General features: G+C 38.5%; 1 protein-coding gene across 5 annotated transcripts in view; it reads right to left on the reverse strand.

Moving 5' to 3' along the window:
• The window catches only part of GSAP (gamma-secretase activating protein), a 90669-nt gene that overhangs the window by 37159 nt on the left and 38332 nt on the right, over nt 1-15178 (reverse strand). For all 5 annotated transcript variants that reach the window (XR_003611536.2, XM_028117992.2, XM_028117985.2 and 2 more), the window contains exons 12-16: nt 14775-14860; nt 6867-6944; nt 5080-5157; nt 905-997; nt 564-781 (exon numbers count right to left, since the gene is read on the reverse strand). Coding sequence is in view for 4 of the 5 variants with exons in the window: in XM_028117992.2 (XP_027973793.2) it covers nt 564-781; nt 905-997; nt 5080-5157; nt 6867-6944; nt 14775-14860 (553 nt within the window). In the remaining variant the exon portion in view is untranslated. The remainder of the gene's footprint in view (nt 1-563; nt 782-904; nt 998-5079; nt 5158-6866; nt 6945-14774; nt 14861-15178) is intronic.

Here is a 15178-nt window from a genome sequence, read left to right on the forward strand (position 1 = left end):
GCTAAAATAAAATGTTTAAGATATCTTTTCTTCAATTACCCAACCACCCATTGGTCCCAATCAAGTCTAATTAGGGGGGTTTCTCCAACTTCACAGGACAGCTGTAAAATTAAATGACAAAACATGTGAAAGTGCTTCATAAATTAAATCGTGCAATATAAATATAAATATAAACTATCTTCATTAAAATGTAATAAATATATGCCACCAGATTTTAGTTCTTTTGATGCTATACACCAAATACAGACCAGGAGAAAAAGTAGGTATTTGAGAAACTATGTACTATTTACTGAGCACTTCCTTGGAATGTTACTGATACAGCTAACATGTATGCACAGTATGGAAAAGACTGTAGTCAAAAGAACAGACATGCTCACAGTCTGAGGTCTGTTTGGTGTCCATAAAAAAGAAGCACAAAGAGAGAGTATGTTCAAATCAGGACGGAGACCATACACTTCAATTAATTATTACCAAACAAAAATGGCATCGGTTCATTTCAACCACAAATGTATAGAGCTGGTGTTGTCTATTTGCCAGTTTTTAAACTGAAGCTACATCACCACCTTGGCTTCCAGGAACGGGTGGTCTCGGCCCCAGGAGAGCACACAGTGCAATGCGCCCATCTTCTCATAGTCTAGCCGCGTGTTCCATAGGAACTGTAGTAAGTACGACTGGTTGAGGACCGCCCTGGAGAGCTTTCCAGAACACCAATCCAGTACCAGGGACCCTGAGAGTGACTGTAAAGGACTATGAGGTAGCATATCAACCACTTCATTGTTTCCTGGCCAAAAAAAAAGAGGAGATCAGCAAATAAAAGAAACCCTTCTCACCCTCACCCAAATATAACCATTGCCAAGACAAATCCAAATGGGCCATGTTCATGAGGGAAAGACCACAGCCATACCTGTCAGAAACAAACTGTGGCAGATCAGGTCCGGATGTTGGATGTTAAGTAGATGAAAGAAATGACCAGGTAAGTAAACAGCCACGTAATAATCTGTAGACGAGGAAGATAAAATTTATCTGCATGTGGCAAGAGCTGCACAAGGCAAAGAGAAAGCCCAGAACTTCACAGTATCCCTATTTGTCTTTGAACCTCTTAAAACATAAAAGTTTTGATCAACGTGATACTAAACTGTCTGATGTCAGTACATTTCATCTTACTAGCTAGGTCTCATTTATTTCTATCTGTGGCTAGTTTTCTTCATACATTTAGTCATGGTTATCTTAATTGATATCTGTAATTTTGAGTCTAAGTGAACTGTGGCTTTATATGAACTTAAATGACCTCTGAAAGTAAATTAGAAAAAAAATACCAAGCAATATGAATTATTCCTTTATCTGATAGTCTGGGAATAGCTTATAATGGGAATTTCCCTCCTCGTTTCTGCCAGTTGGGGGAAGCTCTAAAATTTTGTTTCCTATGTTTGCCCACTCGTCGTCACCATCACTATCATCATTGTCATTTTGTTTAGAGAACCCTTAAATTGATATTCATCAAAACAATCTCTGTAGGCAATCTCACACTTGACGAAGTACTAATATATTTCCTTGCATAGTGAGCTGCCAAGAATTCGCATCTTCACAGCCCCTGCGTTTGATAATTTTGTACCAAAAACACTTGTACACAGATTGAGACAAGATGTAAAAATAGGTTTCTGGAGAATGGGAAGGTGGAAGTAGCCCTTGCCAATAATTTTTCACACAATAGCAGTGAATTTCAGACAGATGACACATTTAGATTATAGTGAGCCAGCTGGACTCTTTTTTCCTAAGAGGCAAAGAAATACATGCTAATCATTTGCAAAGAAGGCATTCAGTGGACTGGAAAGGAAAATAAAGAGGATGTAAAACTCAAAGCAGTTGACTTAAGAAAGTGTCCTCTTGGTCACCGGGGATTAAGTGATGTTGAAGTGAGTAGCACAGGGTGCCTGGGTGGCTCCGTCAGTTAACTGTCTGCCTTCGGCTCGGATCATGATCTCAGGGTCCTGGGATCGAGCCCCACATTGGGCTCCCTGCTCAGCGGGAAGCCTGCTTCTCTCCCACTCCCCCTGCTTGTGTTCCTTCTCTCGCTATGTCTCTCTCTCTCTCTCTGTTGAATAAATAAATAAAATCTTAAAAAAAAAAAGTAGCACAAATGGCTGCAATAATATTCTTATTATGGCAACACTTAAGTAAAAAAACACAAATAATGATCTAATAGGGTATGGTGGAAAGGGTTTAGGCATCAAACGACCTAAATAAATTCTTAGCCCTAGCATTTAACCAGTTAACTAGGGTGGTAACTACATCCCTGGGAGAAGAGGCATTTGGAAATATATGAGGGTGTTTTGAGTTGTCACAGTCATTGGAGTGGAAGGGGGAGTCCTCCTGCCATTTGGTGAAGGTTGTTAAAACCCTCAATGTGCAGGACACTCTCACTCAAAAAGTACTGTCTCATCAAAAATGTCAACAGTACCTGTGGTAGGCCAAATGACGACCCTCAAAGATGTTCATGTGCTAGTCCCAGAGCCTGTAATATGTTACCTGAAGTGATAAAAGGCACCTTGCAGATGGGATCAAGGATCTTGGGATGCGGAAAGTATCCTGGAGTATTCAAGTGGACCCAATGTAACCATAAATATATTTACAGAAGGGAGGAAGAGGGAGAGTGGACTACAGAGGAGAAGATCATGCAAGGATGAAAGAGATGCGAGTGATGTGGTCATAAACCAAGAAATGCTAGCCTCGAGATGCCGGAGCAGGCCAAGGATGAATTCCTCCCCAGAATATCCAGAAGGAACCATTTCTACCCACACCTTGACTTTAGCCCCTCAAAATTCATTTCAGAATTCTGACCTCCAGAACCAAAAGACAAAGTTTATGTTGTTTTAAGCCCTAAATCTGTGATAATTTGTTATAGCAGCAATAAGAAACTAACACAGTGCTTCTGATAAGAGACACCAAAAGGAGCCTGGGCACACACCTTTCTGAGCCTCAGTTTCATTATCTGTATAATGAGGATAACATCACCAAGCAGAATTGTTGTAAGGATCAAGATAACCGAAACAACATGCTTAGCATATAGTATTTATTTTTTAAATGGTAGGTTTTTATTAACAAACATATCTTTCTTATAAAGAGGTGTTTGGGTTCATGGAAAACCTCTCCAAAACTCTCTTCTTTAATATTTTAATCACTATGTCCCTTTTAACAGGGTGACAATTTAGGACAATTGTATGCAATTAATAGAAAAAAAGACATCACTCAAAAAGCAATACTATTGTCATAAAAAATTACCTAGTTTTAATCTTGGGTATAATTTTGTGCCAAAAAGATAAAATGCATATAGGAAGGAAACATAACTTATGTAAGAGCCTATTTTACAAAGCTCTAGGATTTTTGCCGACTCCACAGTCTGAAGAACATAGATTAAATCATGCCTGCTCTTTTCTAGAGTCATTCTCAGGGGGAAAAAAAGGAAGGCTACCTTTGACCTCACAAAATGCTAAGTTTTTTTTAGTGGAAAGTTTCCCACATCACTCTTGAGATGTGATGTTGATGTAGCATTCTCTGATAAGAATCAAGTCTCAGACCCAGGAAACCTTATATTTATCTCTCTTACCACAGGAAGCGGTAGAATCAGGCCTCTCTGAGGCAATTTCCCACAGGTTCAAAGCTCATGTTAACATTTACCACATACTGGCCCACTCAGCATTCGCTATCTCACCTCATCTATAGTATTGTTCAAAAGAAAAATCTTTTTTATGAACTTTATCATTTTCTTTTTTTTTTAAAGATTTTATTTATTTATTCATGAGAGAGAGAGAAGCAGAGGGAGAAGCAGGCTCCCTGCTGAGCAGGGAGCCCGATGTGGGACTCGATCCCAGGACCCTGGGATCGTGACCTGAGCCGAAGGCAGACACTTAACCATCTGAGCCACCAGGCGCCCTGAACTTTATCATTTTCGTTCTCATTTTGCCCAGATCCCTCATATCACACCTTCCTAAACCTTTGTCGTGATAGTAGACAGACTGGGGAACAGGAATAGGAAAACATATTAAAGAATCATGTGCTCAAAACCTGAAGTTTTTCTTTTTTGAATATTGTGCCATGTCCCATAGGTAGGCAAGTAATAGTTCTGTTACTTAGTCTTGTGCTAACCTGTTTGTGCCCCTCATCCCAACTGATATGGAAAAGCAGCTTTTGGTAGGTTGGTACAATAAACCCTTCCTCGATTTTCTTCATTATAGACTCCATTAATATGTTCAAACCTAACACTCAAGTTCCCTTACTATATTTACTCAGTGGAAATCAACACATTCAAGCTGATCCCTAAATCATTTATAGGACTTGGAAGCTCTTAGCAATTAGCAACAGGGGATGGGCAATTTCTCAAAGAACTTTGTCCTCTCTAGAATCAAGGGACAACATGATGTATTATTTCTCATAGGCTTTTAGGGTACATCCCATTCACTGGCATCATTTTTTTTTAAGATTTATTTATTTATTTATTTATTTGAAAGAGAGAGAGAGAGAGAACAAGTGGGGGCAGGGTGGGGGAGGGAAGAAGGACACAGGGCTCGATCCCAGGACCCTAAGATCATGACCTGAGCTGAAGGCAGATGCCTAACCGACTGAGCCACCCAGGTGCCCCTGTCATCATCTTTAAACTAACAAATGGCTTTTTAGGATTACTACTAAAAACTTAGGGAAGCTCACAGCCTAGCTTCTCTAAAAAGGGAGGTGCATCCCCTCCCCAAAAGGCTGATCTGAATGGGGGACACAAATATGTTCATTAGGATTGGTCTATAGGCCTAGAAAAAGATACAGGTCAGGAAAAAATATATTATAAAAATATTAACTAACTTAATACGTTTGACCCTTGAACAACAGAGAAGTTAGGGGTGCTAAGGTTTCCAGAGAAAATCTTCCCCTCTCAGGCTTCAAAAAGGTTAGTGGTTGTCATCACAATCCAAGTCCTACAGAGGCAGGAGAAAATGGGGTGCACAGATCAGAAAATGGAGATATAAAAGGCTGAGTATCACATGTACTCGAAAGGCAGGTCAGAGCAGAGAGATGCATTTCTCTCTCACTCACCAAGGTTGAGAAAAGTAAGGCCCTTAGTCACACGTGAGTCAACACTCCCAAGAGCAGCAGTGAAGGTCTTGCTGTGCCCTGTGGAGAGAGAACAGGAAGCCCAGGAAAGAATGGTAAGAAACAAAGAGCCGGAATTCCACCCAAGGCCATACTCTATGTAATACTCTTAACCTTTAGGAGCTGTGAGACTGACCTAGCAAGGGTCTCTGACTTCTAGATTTCATGGTTCTCTATCATTCTCCAAAGGCCCGCACAGAAGGGGGATTACAGTGCAATCAGGATCCAATCGTTGTTCTGGGCTTGTATAATATTAGACCTGATAAGATGGGTTGTGCTGGGACAGAAGGATCTGAAAGAGTCTACAAGATCCAAGAGATGGAGGAGACCAGGTGGCTCACTGGCCCTCATGGTTTACCTCATGTTCTTGTCATCCTTAAGAGCTCCCGGGACTTCTCTCAGTCATTCAGAAGGGCAGTAGACTATCAGCTAAACTCAGTGTACTGGGTTTCACTCTCCGCTTTTCTAACTCTTCATCAGAATTAGTAACCCTTAATAAAACTTTCATTAAACTTTTACTTATGGTTTGAACCAATATATGAATCATTGGAAAAATGTATGAAAACTTTCCACAAAAGAAAAATCCAACTTATGCTATTAAAGCATGTCTACTTCTGAAATGGCTTTTAGTTTCTTCATTATTGAGCTGTTAAACCTTTTTTACATAGATTTCTAACTACTGAAGATAATGTTAGGCACTCCTGCAAAATAAACTCTGGTGTGGTCTGGCATAGCTTTTTTTTTTTAATTAAAAAAATTAATTCTACCCACAGTATGTACTACATAAATACTAATTTTAAGGAACTAAACAAGCAAAATAAATGCACCTTAGCAGAGTTCAGACTAAAACTATTAAAGGGCACACTGGCCAACAACAGAACTAGAAAAGCTTGGGCACTTCTCCCTGCAGGCTGATTGCCGACAAATCAGTTTCCCGGGCTGCAGATGTGGGAATCGAAATAAAGGTATTTTAGGTCTAGGACCTGTTGAGATCTGAACTGATGGTGCTTTTAACTAAAACTCTATGTAACCTTGTAAGTTAAATATATCCATGTTTTCCAACTATTAATAATAAAAAAGCAAACAAACACACTTTGGATAAATATGTCTATAAGGATTGGTCTACCTGCAGGCCTAGAAAAAAATATAGGTCAGGAAAATAATATAAAAATATTAGCTAACTCAATACAGTTGACCCTTGAACGACAGGGAGTTTAGGGGTGCAAACCCCTGAGCAGTCAAAAATCTACATGTAAGTTTTTGGGGAGTCAAAAGTTAACCACTACTGTTAACAGAAGTTAACAACTACTGCTGACCAGAAGCCTTTCTGATAACATAAACAGTCAACTAACACATAGTTTGTATGTTGTATGTATTATGCACTGCATTCTCACAGTAAAGAACAATGTTATTAAAAGAAAGAAAAAGAAAAATGTAATTAAGAAAAATTATAAGGAAGAGAAAATATATTCACAGTACTATACTGTATTTTTTTTAAAAACCCTGCATGTAAGTGGATCTGTGCAGTTTAATTCCATGTGGTTCAAGGGTTAACTGTATTCATCATTAGTGAATTTCTTTAGGGAACATGTATTACACAGGCATACAGGTATAGAATGTAATGATAAAATTTATTACCAGGTAGTAGGACTTTAAAATTTATGTAACTTGCTACTATTTGGAAAAAGTGATTATGTAAAAATAAAAAATTAAGAATAAATGACATGTACCTTTATGAAAGTAAAACACTGAATATGTGATTTTTTCCCAAGAGTCAAACTTCGGACTGTAACATACACACAAAGTTCCTAGAAGTAAGAAGGTATTATTTAGTAGAGCTGAAAAGAATCATAGACAAATAAAGTTTCCTAAGCCACTTAACCTTACTTCTCTTGCTTTAGATGTTCTGCCTCAACTTACCTCATAGATTATTCCCAAATTCTAGAGATGGTTTATTAACAAGCTGCTAAGAAATTTCAACTCAACAATTACTCAGCACACACATAAGTAATAAACTGTGGTAAGCTACTGAAGGATAGGAAAATGAATAGAAATACACTCTTGCATATGAAATCATGGGAGTCTAGAGGAGTTTACAAAGGAGATTCTCCTAATATACACATATTGCCCTGCTCTCTTATTTAGCTTGCCTTCTGGCCATTACTAATAGTTATAGACCCCGGTTTGCCAAAATGTCTCCTCTTTACAGACAGTTTCCGGTCTTCTTTTTTATCTGGAATTGGAAGGCAAACTGAGGCAATAAGAGCAAGTGTGTGTTGGCCCATACCCACCCATATTTGGGTCACTGAGAACCTTGGCCCAAGTGCAAAGGAGAGAGCTCCTGGCACAAAGTGGTCTTTCCAGATGAGCCCTGACCACCTTCACTTACCCCATCACTCCAGAACACTCTCAGCCTCCACCTCCTCTAGAATATGAGGAATAGTCCAATGTGGAATATGTCCATCATCTCTAGCAGCTGTTGCTAGATATGTAGACTAGATAAGCTCATCAAAGACCTACCATGGAGGGCATTATGCCGAAACCGATATTTCTAGTGTTAACATTTATATGATTACCTGAAACAGGAGATTTCCAGGGTGGAAAGGAATTTGACCAGGGTCTAGAAAGCTGAGTTCTAGTCCCAGAGCTAAAATTAACTAGCTGCGTGAATTCAATCATTACTCTACTTCAGTGAATAGCAATATTTCCACTGTTATACTTCACTAGGTCATTTATCAAAGAATCATGGTGGTAAAAAAAAAAAAGCCAATTTTTCTCTAAGAAGGCTATTTAAGGACATTAATGAGCATTCTGTTATAATGTTTATCATTTGTGACCATTTTTACTAACATTTAAAACTGCACCATATTGTTAGAAGTACATTTTATTGCAGTATCTTAGATGGAAAATAACAAAAAAAAGAAAAATTTTATCAGGTAAAAATAGTAACAATTCTGTTAGATGTAAAATTACTGTTATGGTTATTGAGTACACAACAATAACTTCTCTTTAAAATTATAGCAGACTCACTAAGAATCAAAGTAACACTATACTAAAGCATAAACAAAAATAGTAATTATAACAGTTAAAAAAGTTCCATGTACCACTTGGACTACTTTCATAAAGTAAACATACTACCAGCAAAAAACTACTGGTTCATCCTGTTCTTTTACGTTCTACGATCACAAGGAGAAAGAACTATTTAGCAAGCATAGTTAAAACTTTAGCCGCTCTGGTAATAACAAAATAAAAATTTTTTAAAGGCACCGTATTTTTCCTTTCCAATTAGCAAAGTTTTTAAAATGATAATCAATTCTGTTAAGGGAGCAGTAGGAAGAACATTCTCAAATAATAGAGGAGGAAGCTAGTACAACCGCTCTGAAATACAGTTTTGTAGAGGATTAAATATATTCATACCTGTCAACTCAAATTCTTCTTGTAGGCATCTATCATGAGGCATGAATATGAAATGTCAACAATATAAAGAAGATTATATTCCCCATTCTAGCAAATTCCTCCACACATCACCCTTTAGAGAATGGAGGTCATCATTTTTGTTTTGAAGAAAGTTAAAGTGAGGTGTAGAATAAATGTACCTAATTACATACACCAAGAGCCATCTTTAGATCTCATAAGCAAATATTTCCAAATTCGGTTGTAGCTTAATTCCCTTTCCCAAGCCCAAAGGGGGGTGGGGGAGATAAAGAAATAGCAAGATGACATGTGATGTGCATAGACTCTGTAAAGCTTGTCCCATCATAGAGTTTTCTTTGATAATGGAAATGTTTTATATATGTGTTGTCCAAATTGGTAGCCACTAGCTACACGAGACTATGGAGCACTTAGAATGTAGCTACTGTGACTGAGGAACTCTTTTTTATTTAACTTTAATTAACTTAAATGGCCACATGTAGCTAGTGGCTACCATAATGGACAACCCAATGGAGCACTGGTTCTCATACCTTGAGAGTACATTAAACTCACCTGGGACTCACAGATTCTCAAGCTTCCCATTAGATCAACTTAACCAGAATCTCTGAAGGTAAGACTGAGGCCAGGCATCAGTTTTGTTTTGTTTTGTTTTGTTTTAAGGGAGAGAGGGCTCTGTGGGCGGAGCAAAAGAACAGAGAATCCCAAGCAGGCTCCATGCCCAGGGCAGAGCCTGACATGGGGCTCTATCTCATGACCCTGAGATCATGACCTGAGCTGAAATCAAGAGTTAGATGCTCAACTGACCAAGCCACCCAGGCACCCGGGCATCAATATTTTTTAAATGTGCCTGGGGCAGGGTGCCTGGCTGGTTCAGTTGGTGGAATGTGAGACTCTTGATCTCAGGGTCATGGGTGTGAGCCTCATGTTGGTGTAGAGATTACCTAAATAAGAAAATAAACTGAAAAAATAAATATAATGTGACTGGGGCAAATTAATAAAATTCTCTAAACCTCAGTTTCCTCATCTGTAAATAAAGAAAATATAGAACCGGGTGCCTGGGTGGCTCAGTTGGTTAAGTGACTGCCTTCGGCTCAGGTCATGATCCTGGAGTCCCGGGATCGAGTCCCACGTCGGGCTCCCTGTTCAGCAGGGAGTCTGCTTCTCCCTCTGACCCTACCCCCTCTCATGTGCTCTCTCTCTCTCTCTCATTCTCTCAAATAAATAAATAAAATCCTTAAAAAAAAAAAGAAAATATAGAACCCACTTCATATAGTTCTTACATAAGAATTAAATGAGATAATATGTATAAAGCTCTGAGGAAGAAGTTATATCTGGCTATAAAGGTTAGCTGTGATTATTATTATTCCAGAATGATTTTGCTACTATTTACAAGTTGGGGGAAGTTGCAGTTTGAAAAAACAAAGCATGCTCTTAATGGTGTATCCAGAAAGAGATGTTTAATAAATATTCATCAATGACGAAGATAAAATCTCAAAGTTGGCTAGCCTTTGGGAAACTATTTGGACAATGAAAGCTATTATAGATGAAGTTTTCCAAGGGAAATTATCTCATTGTAAAAGGCTCTATAAAATGCTAAAACACAGGACTAATTCTGGGAACTTGTAGAGGGCAACTCTTACAATTATATGAACAGGAAAGAGAATGTACACTTTTCACCCCTTACCACCTCCCAGTGGATGGTGCACAGAAAGAATGACAGCCACTGACTTAAGCGCAGCTGCACGGTTGACTGTTAGATGGGACAGGAATAAGAATATTTCCTTCCCTTCACTGCTTTAGGAAGTCTCTGATTTACCCTCCTGCTAGAAACCATTTTTAAAAGTCTACACGAACTCAATCTTAATATGGAAGCTTTTGCCCACCTCCGCCTCTCATGAGCAACCCCCTCATCCAGATTTTAACCTCTCGTGCCTTGGAAGGTAGGGGATTTCATTTCTTTTCTTTCTTTTTCTTTCTTTCTTTCTTTCTTTCTTTCTTTTCTTTCTTTCTTTCTTTCTTTCTTTCTGTCTTTCTTTCTTTCTTTCTTTCTTTCTTTCTTTCTTTCTTTCTGTCTTTCTTTCTTTCTTTCTTTCTTTCTTTCTTTCTTTCTTTCTTTCTTTCTTTCTTTCTCTTTCTTTCTTTCTTTCTTTCTTCTTTCTTTTCTCTCTCTCTCTCTCTCTCTCTCTCTTTCTTTCTTTCTAAGATTTTATTTATTTATTAGAGAGAGAGAGCGCGCGCACAAGCAGGGGGAGTGGCAGGCAGAGGGAGAAGAGCAGACTCCCCACCGAGCAAGGAGCCTGACGCAGGGCTCGATCCCAGGACCTTGGGATCATGACCCAAGCCAAAGGCAGATGCTTAACGGACTGAGCCACCCAGGCATCCCGGGGATTTCATTTCTTAGGGCAGGAAAATTCAGGACAAAGATGCTTTCAAGAATAACAAGTAACGCTGAAAGGACCAAGTAGCTCCCAATGACCAATATGGGACAATGAACATCAAATATTGTGATAGCATCATCACTGATGCAACATTGCATTTGTTTAAGACCCCGAGTCTGTCAGCATCTTTTTCATGAACCATGTTCTCTGGTCTCCATGCCCATGGGAAATGAAGCTCTCTGGTGTAGAGGGAGCCATACAGGGATTAGACTATTTGCTCCCTTCTCCATTCCTACTTCAGGTTTTCGTTTGTTTAACCACAAAGGCGAAAAATCATTTTTAAAAAGCAATTTGGGAAATACGTGAGCTGACAGCTTATTGGTTAAAAACCAAAAGGTTGCTTCTCTGGCTTGCTGCATCCTAAATAGGGACACATCCCATTTGGAACCGGCTTATTTCGAGTTCAGAGCTGATTGTGAACAGCAAAAGACTCATTTTCGACTTTCCTACACATTGCTGAGAAAGGAAAGAACAGACTCTTCCACGTCTCGGGCAGATAAACCTAACATTTGATGTCATAGATCGCCTGTTTATAAGTTTTAGCTGCTACCGTTCATGAGAAACTCCTATGGCGATAAAATGAAAAGGAATAAAAGCTTCAAAGAGTGAAAGCCTAAAATGATAGTTTATAGTCAACAGATTTAAAGTGAAGTAGGAAGAACCTACCCTGGCCCCTCCACGCAAGCTCTGGGCCCCATTACCTTCCCACTTGCGCAGCAAATGCGCTCGGGCAGTTCTTCCTATCTGCTGGGTAGTCGTCTTTTCTCTTGCCTTGTAAGTGTTCAAGCATACTGGAGTCTCTACCATCTTCAAAAATAATATTCCCTGAATCCTACTACCCCTTCTAGCTGCTGCCTCTCTCATGGCTACACCTCCCACGTGCTATTTCACCGGCACCACCACCATTTCTCCTCGGTCACGCAACACAAAGTACTCCCGTTGACCTTCAGGCTGCCAGACCCGGTAGACTCCACCTCTCACTACCTATTAACAGTTGGCCACCTTCCCCTTTGTGAAACCCCTTCTGCCTTTGGCTGCTATAGTAAAACACTTGGTTTCCCCCTTTTCTCTCCATTCTTTTTTTCTTTTTCTTTGGATATGCCACCCAACCTTTATATATTTTGCTGCTCAGATCCTATTCCTAAGTTTCTTCCTTTTTAACCCTATATTCCTCCCATGGCTTCAAATGCCCACTACAGTCTTAAAAACCTCCATACTTATTCCTGCCCTGTTCTGACCTCTCTTCTAAGTCCCAGATCTCTCAGTTGACACGTCCAAAACAACCCTCACCGTCTCCCTTTCAAAGCCCCACCTAAACCACTACACCTCAGTAAATGGCACCACTATTCACCCATTCTCTTATGCCAGAAACCTGAGAACCATTCCTTGCCAGCTAACTGACAGCAAGGCTTCTCAGTTCTATCTCTAAATGCATCTCAAACCCATCTAGTTACCATTTCTGACACCCACCCAGGTTCAAGCCATCCTCCACCCAAATGTAGGACTACAACCTCACCCTAACTGCTCATCTCCCCACTTTTTCTCTTGCCTCCTCCAATCCATTCTTCACATGGCAGCCAGCAATCTTTCAAAAATACACATCTAATCACATCACCGCCTGCTTAAAACGCTTCAGTGAAGGAGCATCAAGGAGTGCCATGTGAAAAGTTGTTGGGGAATGGGGCATTCATACGGTGCCAAAGTAATACTTCACAGATTACTCATGCAAAGATTAAAATGTACCTTTTTAAGGGAGATTGACAGTGGTTACCATGTAACTGAATGACCAAACTTGGCATTGCAAATAGTAGAACATCCTGACATTATGTGTCTCCTGATCTGATGCAAGTAAATTTCACAATATCACCCCACGAAGTGTTCTTATGAAAAATTTTTAACCTATGTGTAATGGTGTCTTTCAGTCTAACTACCAATTTTCAGAGAATGTGGAGGATAGAGGAAGAAGTTAAACACTTCCACAAGGAAACAATTAGACAAATCCAGAATGTAGGACATTCCACAAGGTAACAAAATATCAATGTTGTGAAAGAAAAACAAAGGGGGTAGAGGATAGAGGGAGGGAAGTGATCTGTATTAAAACAGATGACAAAGACATAATAACCAGAAATAATACATAAGTCCTGATGGCATCCTGACTTTAAAAGTTGTACACATGCATACATTTATTCATTTGTATACATACACACATATGTAACACATATGCATATACATACACATAGAGAATATACACAGATAGGACTTTTTTTGAAATCATTATGGAAATTTGAATATGAAATAATTATTATTAGTGTGATTAATTTCTTTCAGTGATAATGGAACTGAGGTTATGTAAAAGAGTGTCCTTGACCTAAGGAGATACATGCTGAATTATTTAGTGGTAAAGTGTGAGGATGTCTGCAATTTACTTTTGAAGGGTTTAATCAAAAGGAAGAATGTGGTACCTATGCATGGGGAGAATGAGAAAGCAAATATTGTAAATGACACAATTAAGTAAAAGGTACATGAATGTTCATTCTGTTCTTGAACTTTTCTGTAATGCTTGAACATTCTAAAAATTTAAAAAAAAAAAACCTTTAATGACCTCAGAACTCTGAGAATAAAATATAAAATCTTTCATGGTCTGCAAGGCCCTACATTACCTGACTCAAGCCTACTCTTCAGCTCTCACCCATGGTCTTCTCCGGCTTGCTCACTCTACTTCAGTCACACTGTTCTTAGTTCATAAATACCCTACAAGTCTCAAGTGAAATATCATTTCCTTCCCTGAACTCCCAAAACTGGTTTATGGAGGGACTTAATGCCTGAGAGAAACTGGAAAAAATGGGATGGATTATGGAGTGAGATAGCAAGGGGAGCAATTTTCAGGACTAAGACAGACTGGGACACAATGTCCCGGAGGGTAAGACCAAAGGGATAGACTAGCTGAACTAGAACTTATCTGAAGATACTAGCATCTACCATTAAGCCTCCATTATATACTCTCATAACTTCCTAATTCCTACAATTTATCAAGATTCTATTGAAGTACTATGTGTGCACTTATTTAATGTCTAAACTCCAAACAATAACCTCTGTACTAATAAAAATTAGGTCCATTTTGCTCATCATTGTTATCTCCAATACATAGCACACAGTAAGTCTCCATAAACATTGGCTTAGTGAATACCACATAATTTGGATTTAAAGGAATACAGTTTTACTCCAAGTGCTACTTAACTCAGTGGTAACTGCCCACTCAAGCTAGGGTATTTAAAAAGGCTATTGGATTTAGTTATTAGAGTTGACTGTGTAGACAATTACGTACACTAATACCTTTATGTCAAGCTTTGATTGTTAGCTCAGTAAGTTATAGAATTGTTCTTAGAGAAGCTAGGTACATAGGTTTAGAACCAAATATATCAGTAAGCCTGACACAAAAAGCATCCCCATAATTGGACGCCATTTGTTAAAAGATGGAGCAGATGAAAATGTAGATCAATTACACATGAATCTACCTGACCCTCTATTAAAAAATACAAATAACTATTAGAACAATAGCCCTGCTGACTGTGGCTTCTTTCATACAAACAGAGAATATATAAAATTGCAGTGGAGAAGATAATTTGGTATATAAATATCCATCTGATCACTTAAGTAAGATTGTGGTTCTATTATACTTTAAGGATCCATATGGCTAAAGAAATGACTAAATTTTTTATAGAACTCAAGCATAGTTGAATAAGTTGATAAATACAATCCTGGTTCTACCTGTATGGTTGGTAAAAACGCACAGGGTCAGGTGTTTGGATAAGTTCTCTTGGTCTTGAAGATCATCACATCCAAAGTTTACAAGTCTAAGGACATAAAGGATAAGAAACTGAATGCATTTAAAAATTAGTTCCCTCTTTCACTTAATGCAGTGAGCATTGCATAATCGACTGTGTCATACACTTGAAACTAATATAATACTGTATGTCAACTACACTTTAATAAGAAGAATTTTTTAAAATAAAAAATAAAGTTCCTTTATAAAGGATAGTAACCACTATAACATACCCACAGAAGTAGAGACTTGTCAAAAAAAAAAAAAAGTAGAGACTTGTCCCTGAGAAATTTAAGTAGTTGTTTTATTTTTTTGTTTAAAAGTTCTATAAAACTAATAAAAAAATACA

The sequence above is a fragment of the Eumetopias jubatus genome, unplaced genomic scaffold (assembly GCF_037043125.1).
Source record: "Eumetopias jubatus isolate StellerSeaLion01/CBP00866 unplaced genomic scaffold, mEumJub1_p1.0 scaffold_14, whole genome shotgun sequence".
Taxonomy (NCBI): domain Eukaryota; kingdom Metazoa; phylum Chordata; class Mammalia; order Carnivora; family Otariidae; genus Eumetopias; species Eumetopias jubatus.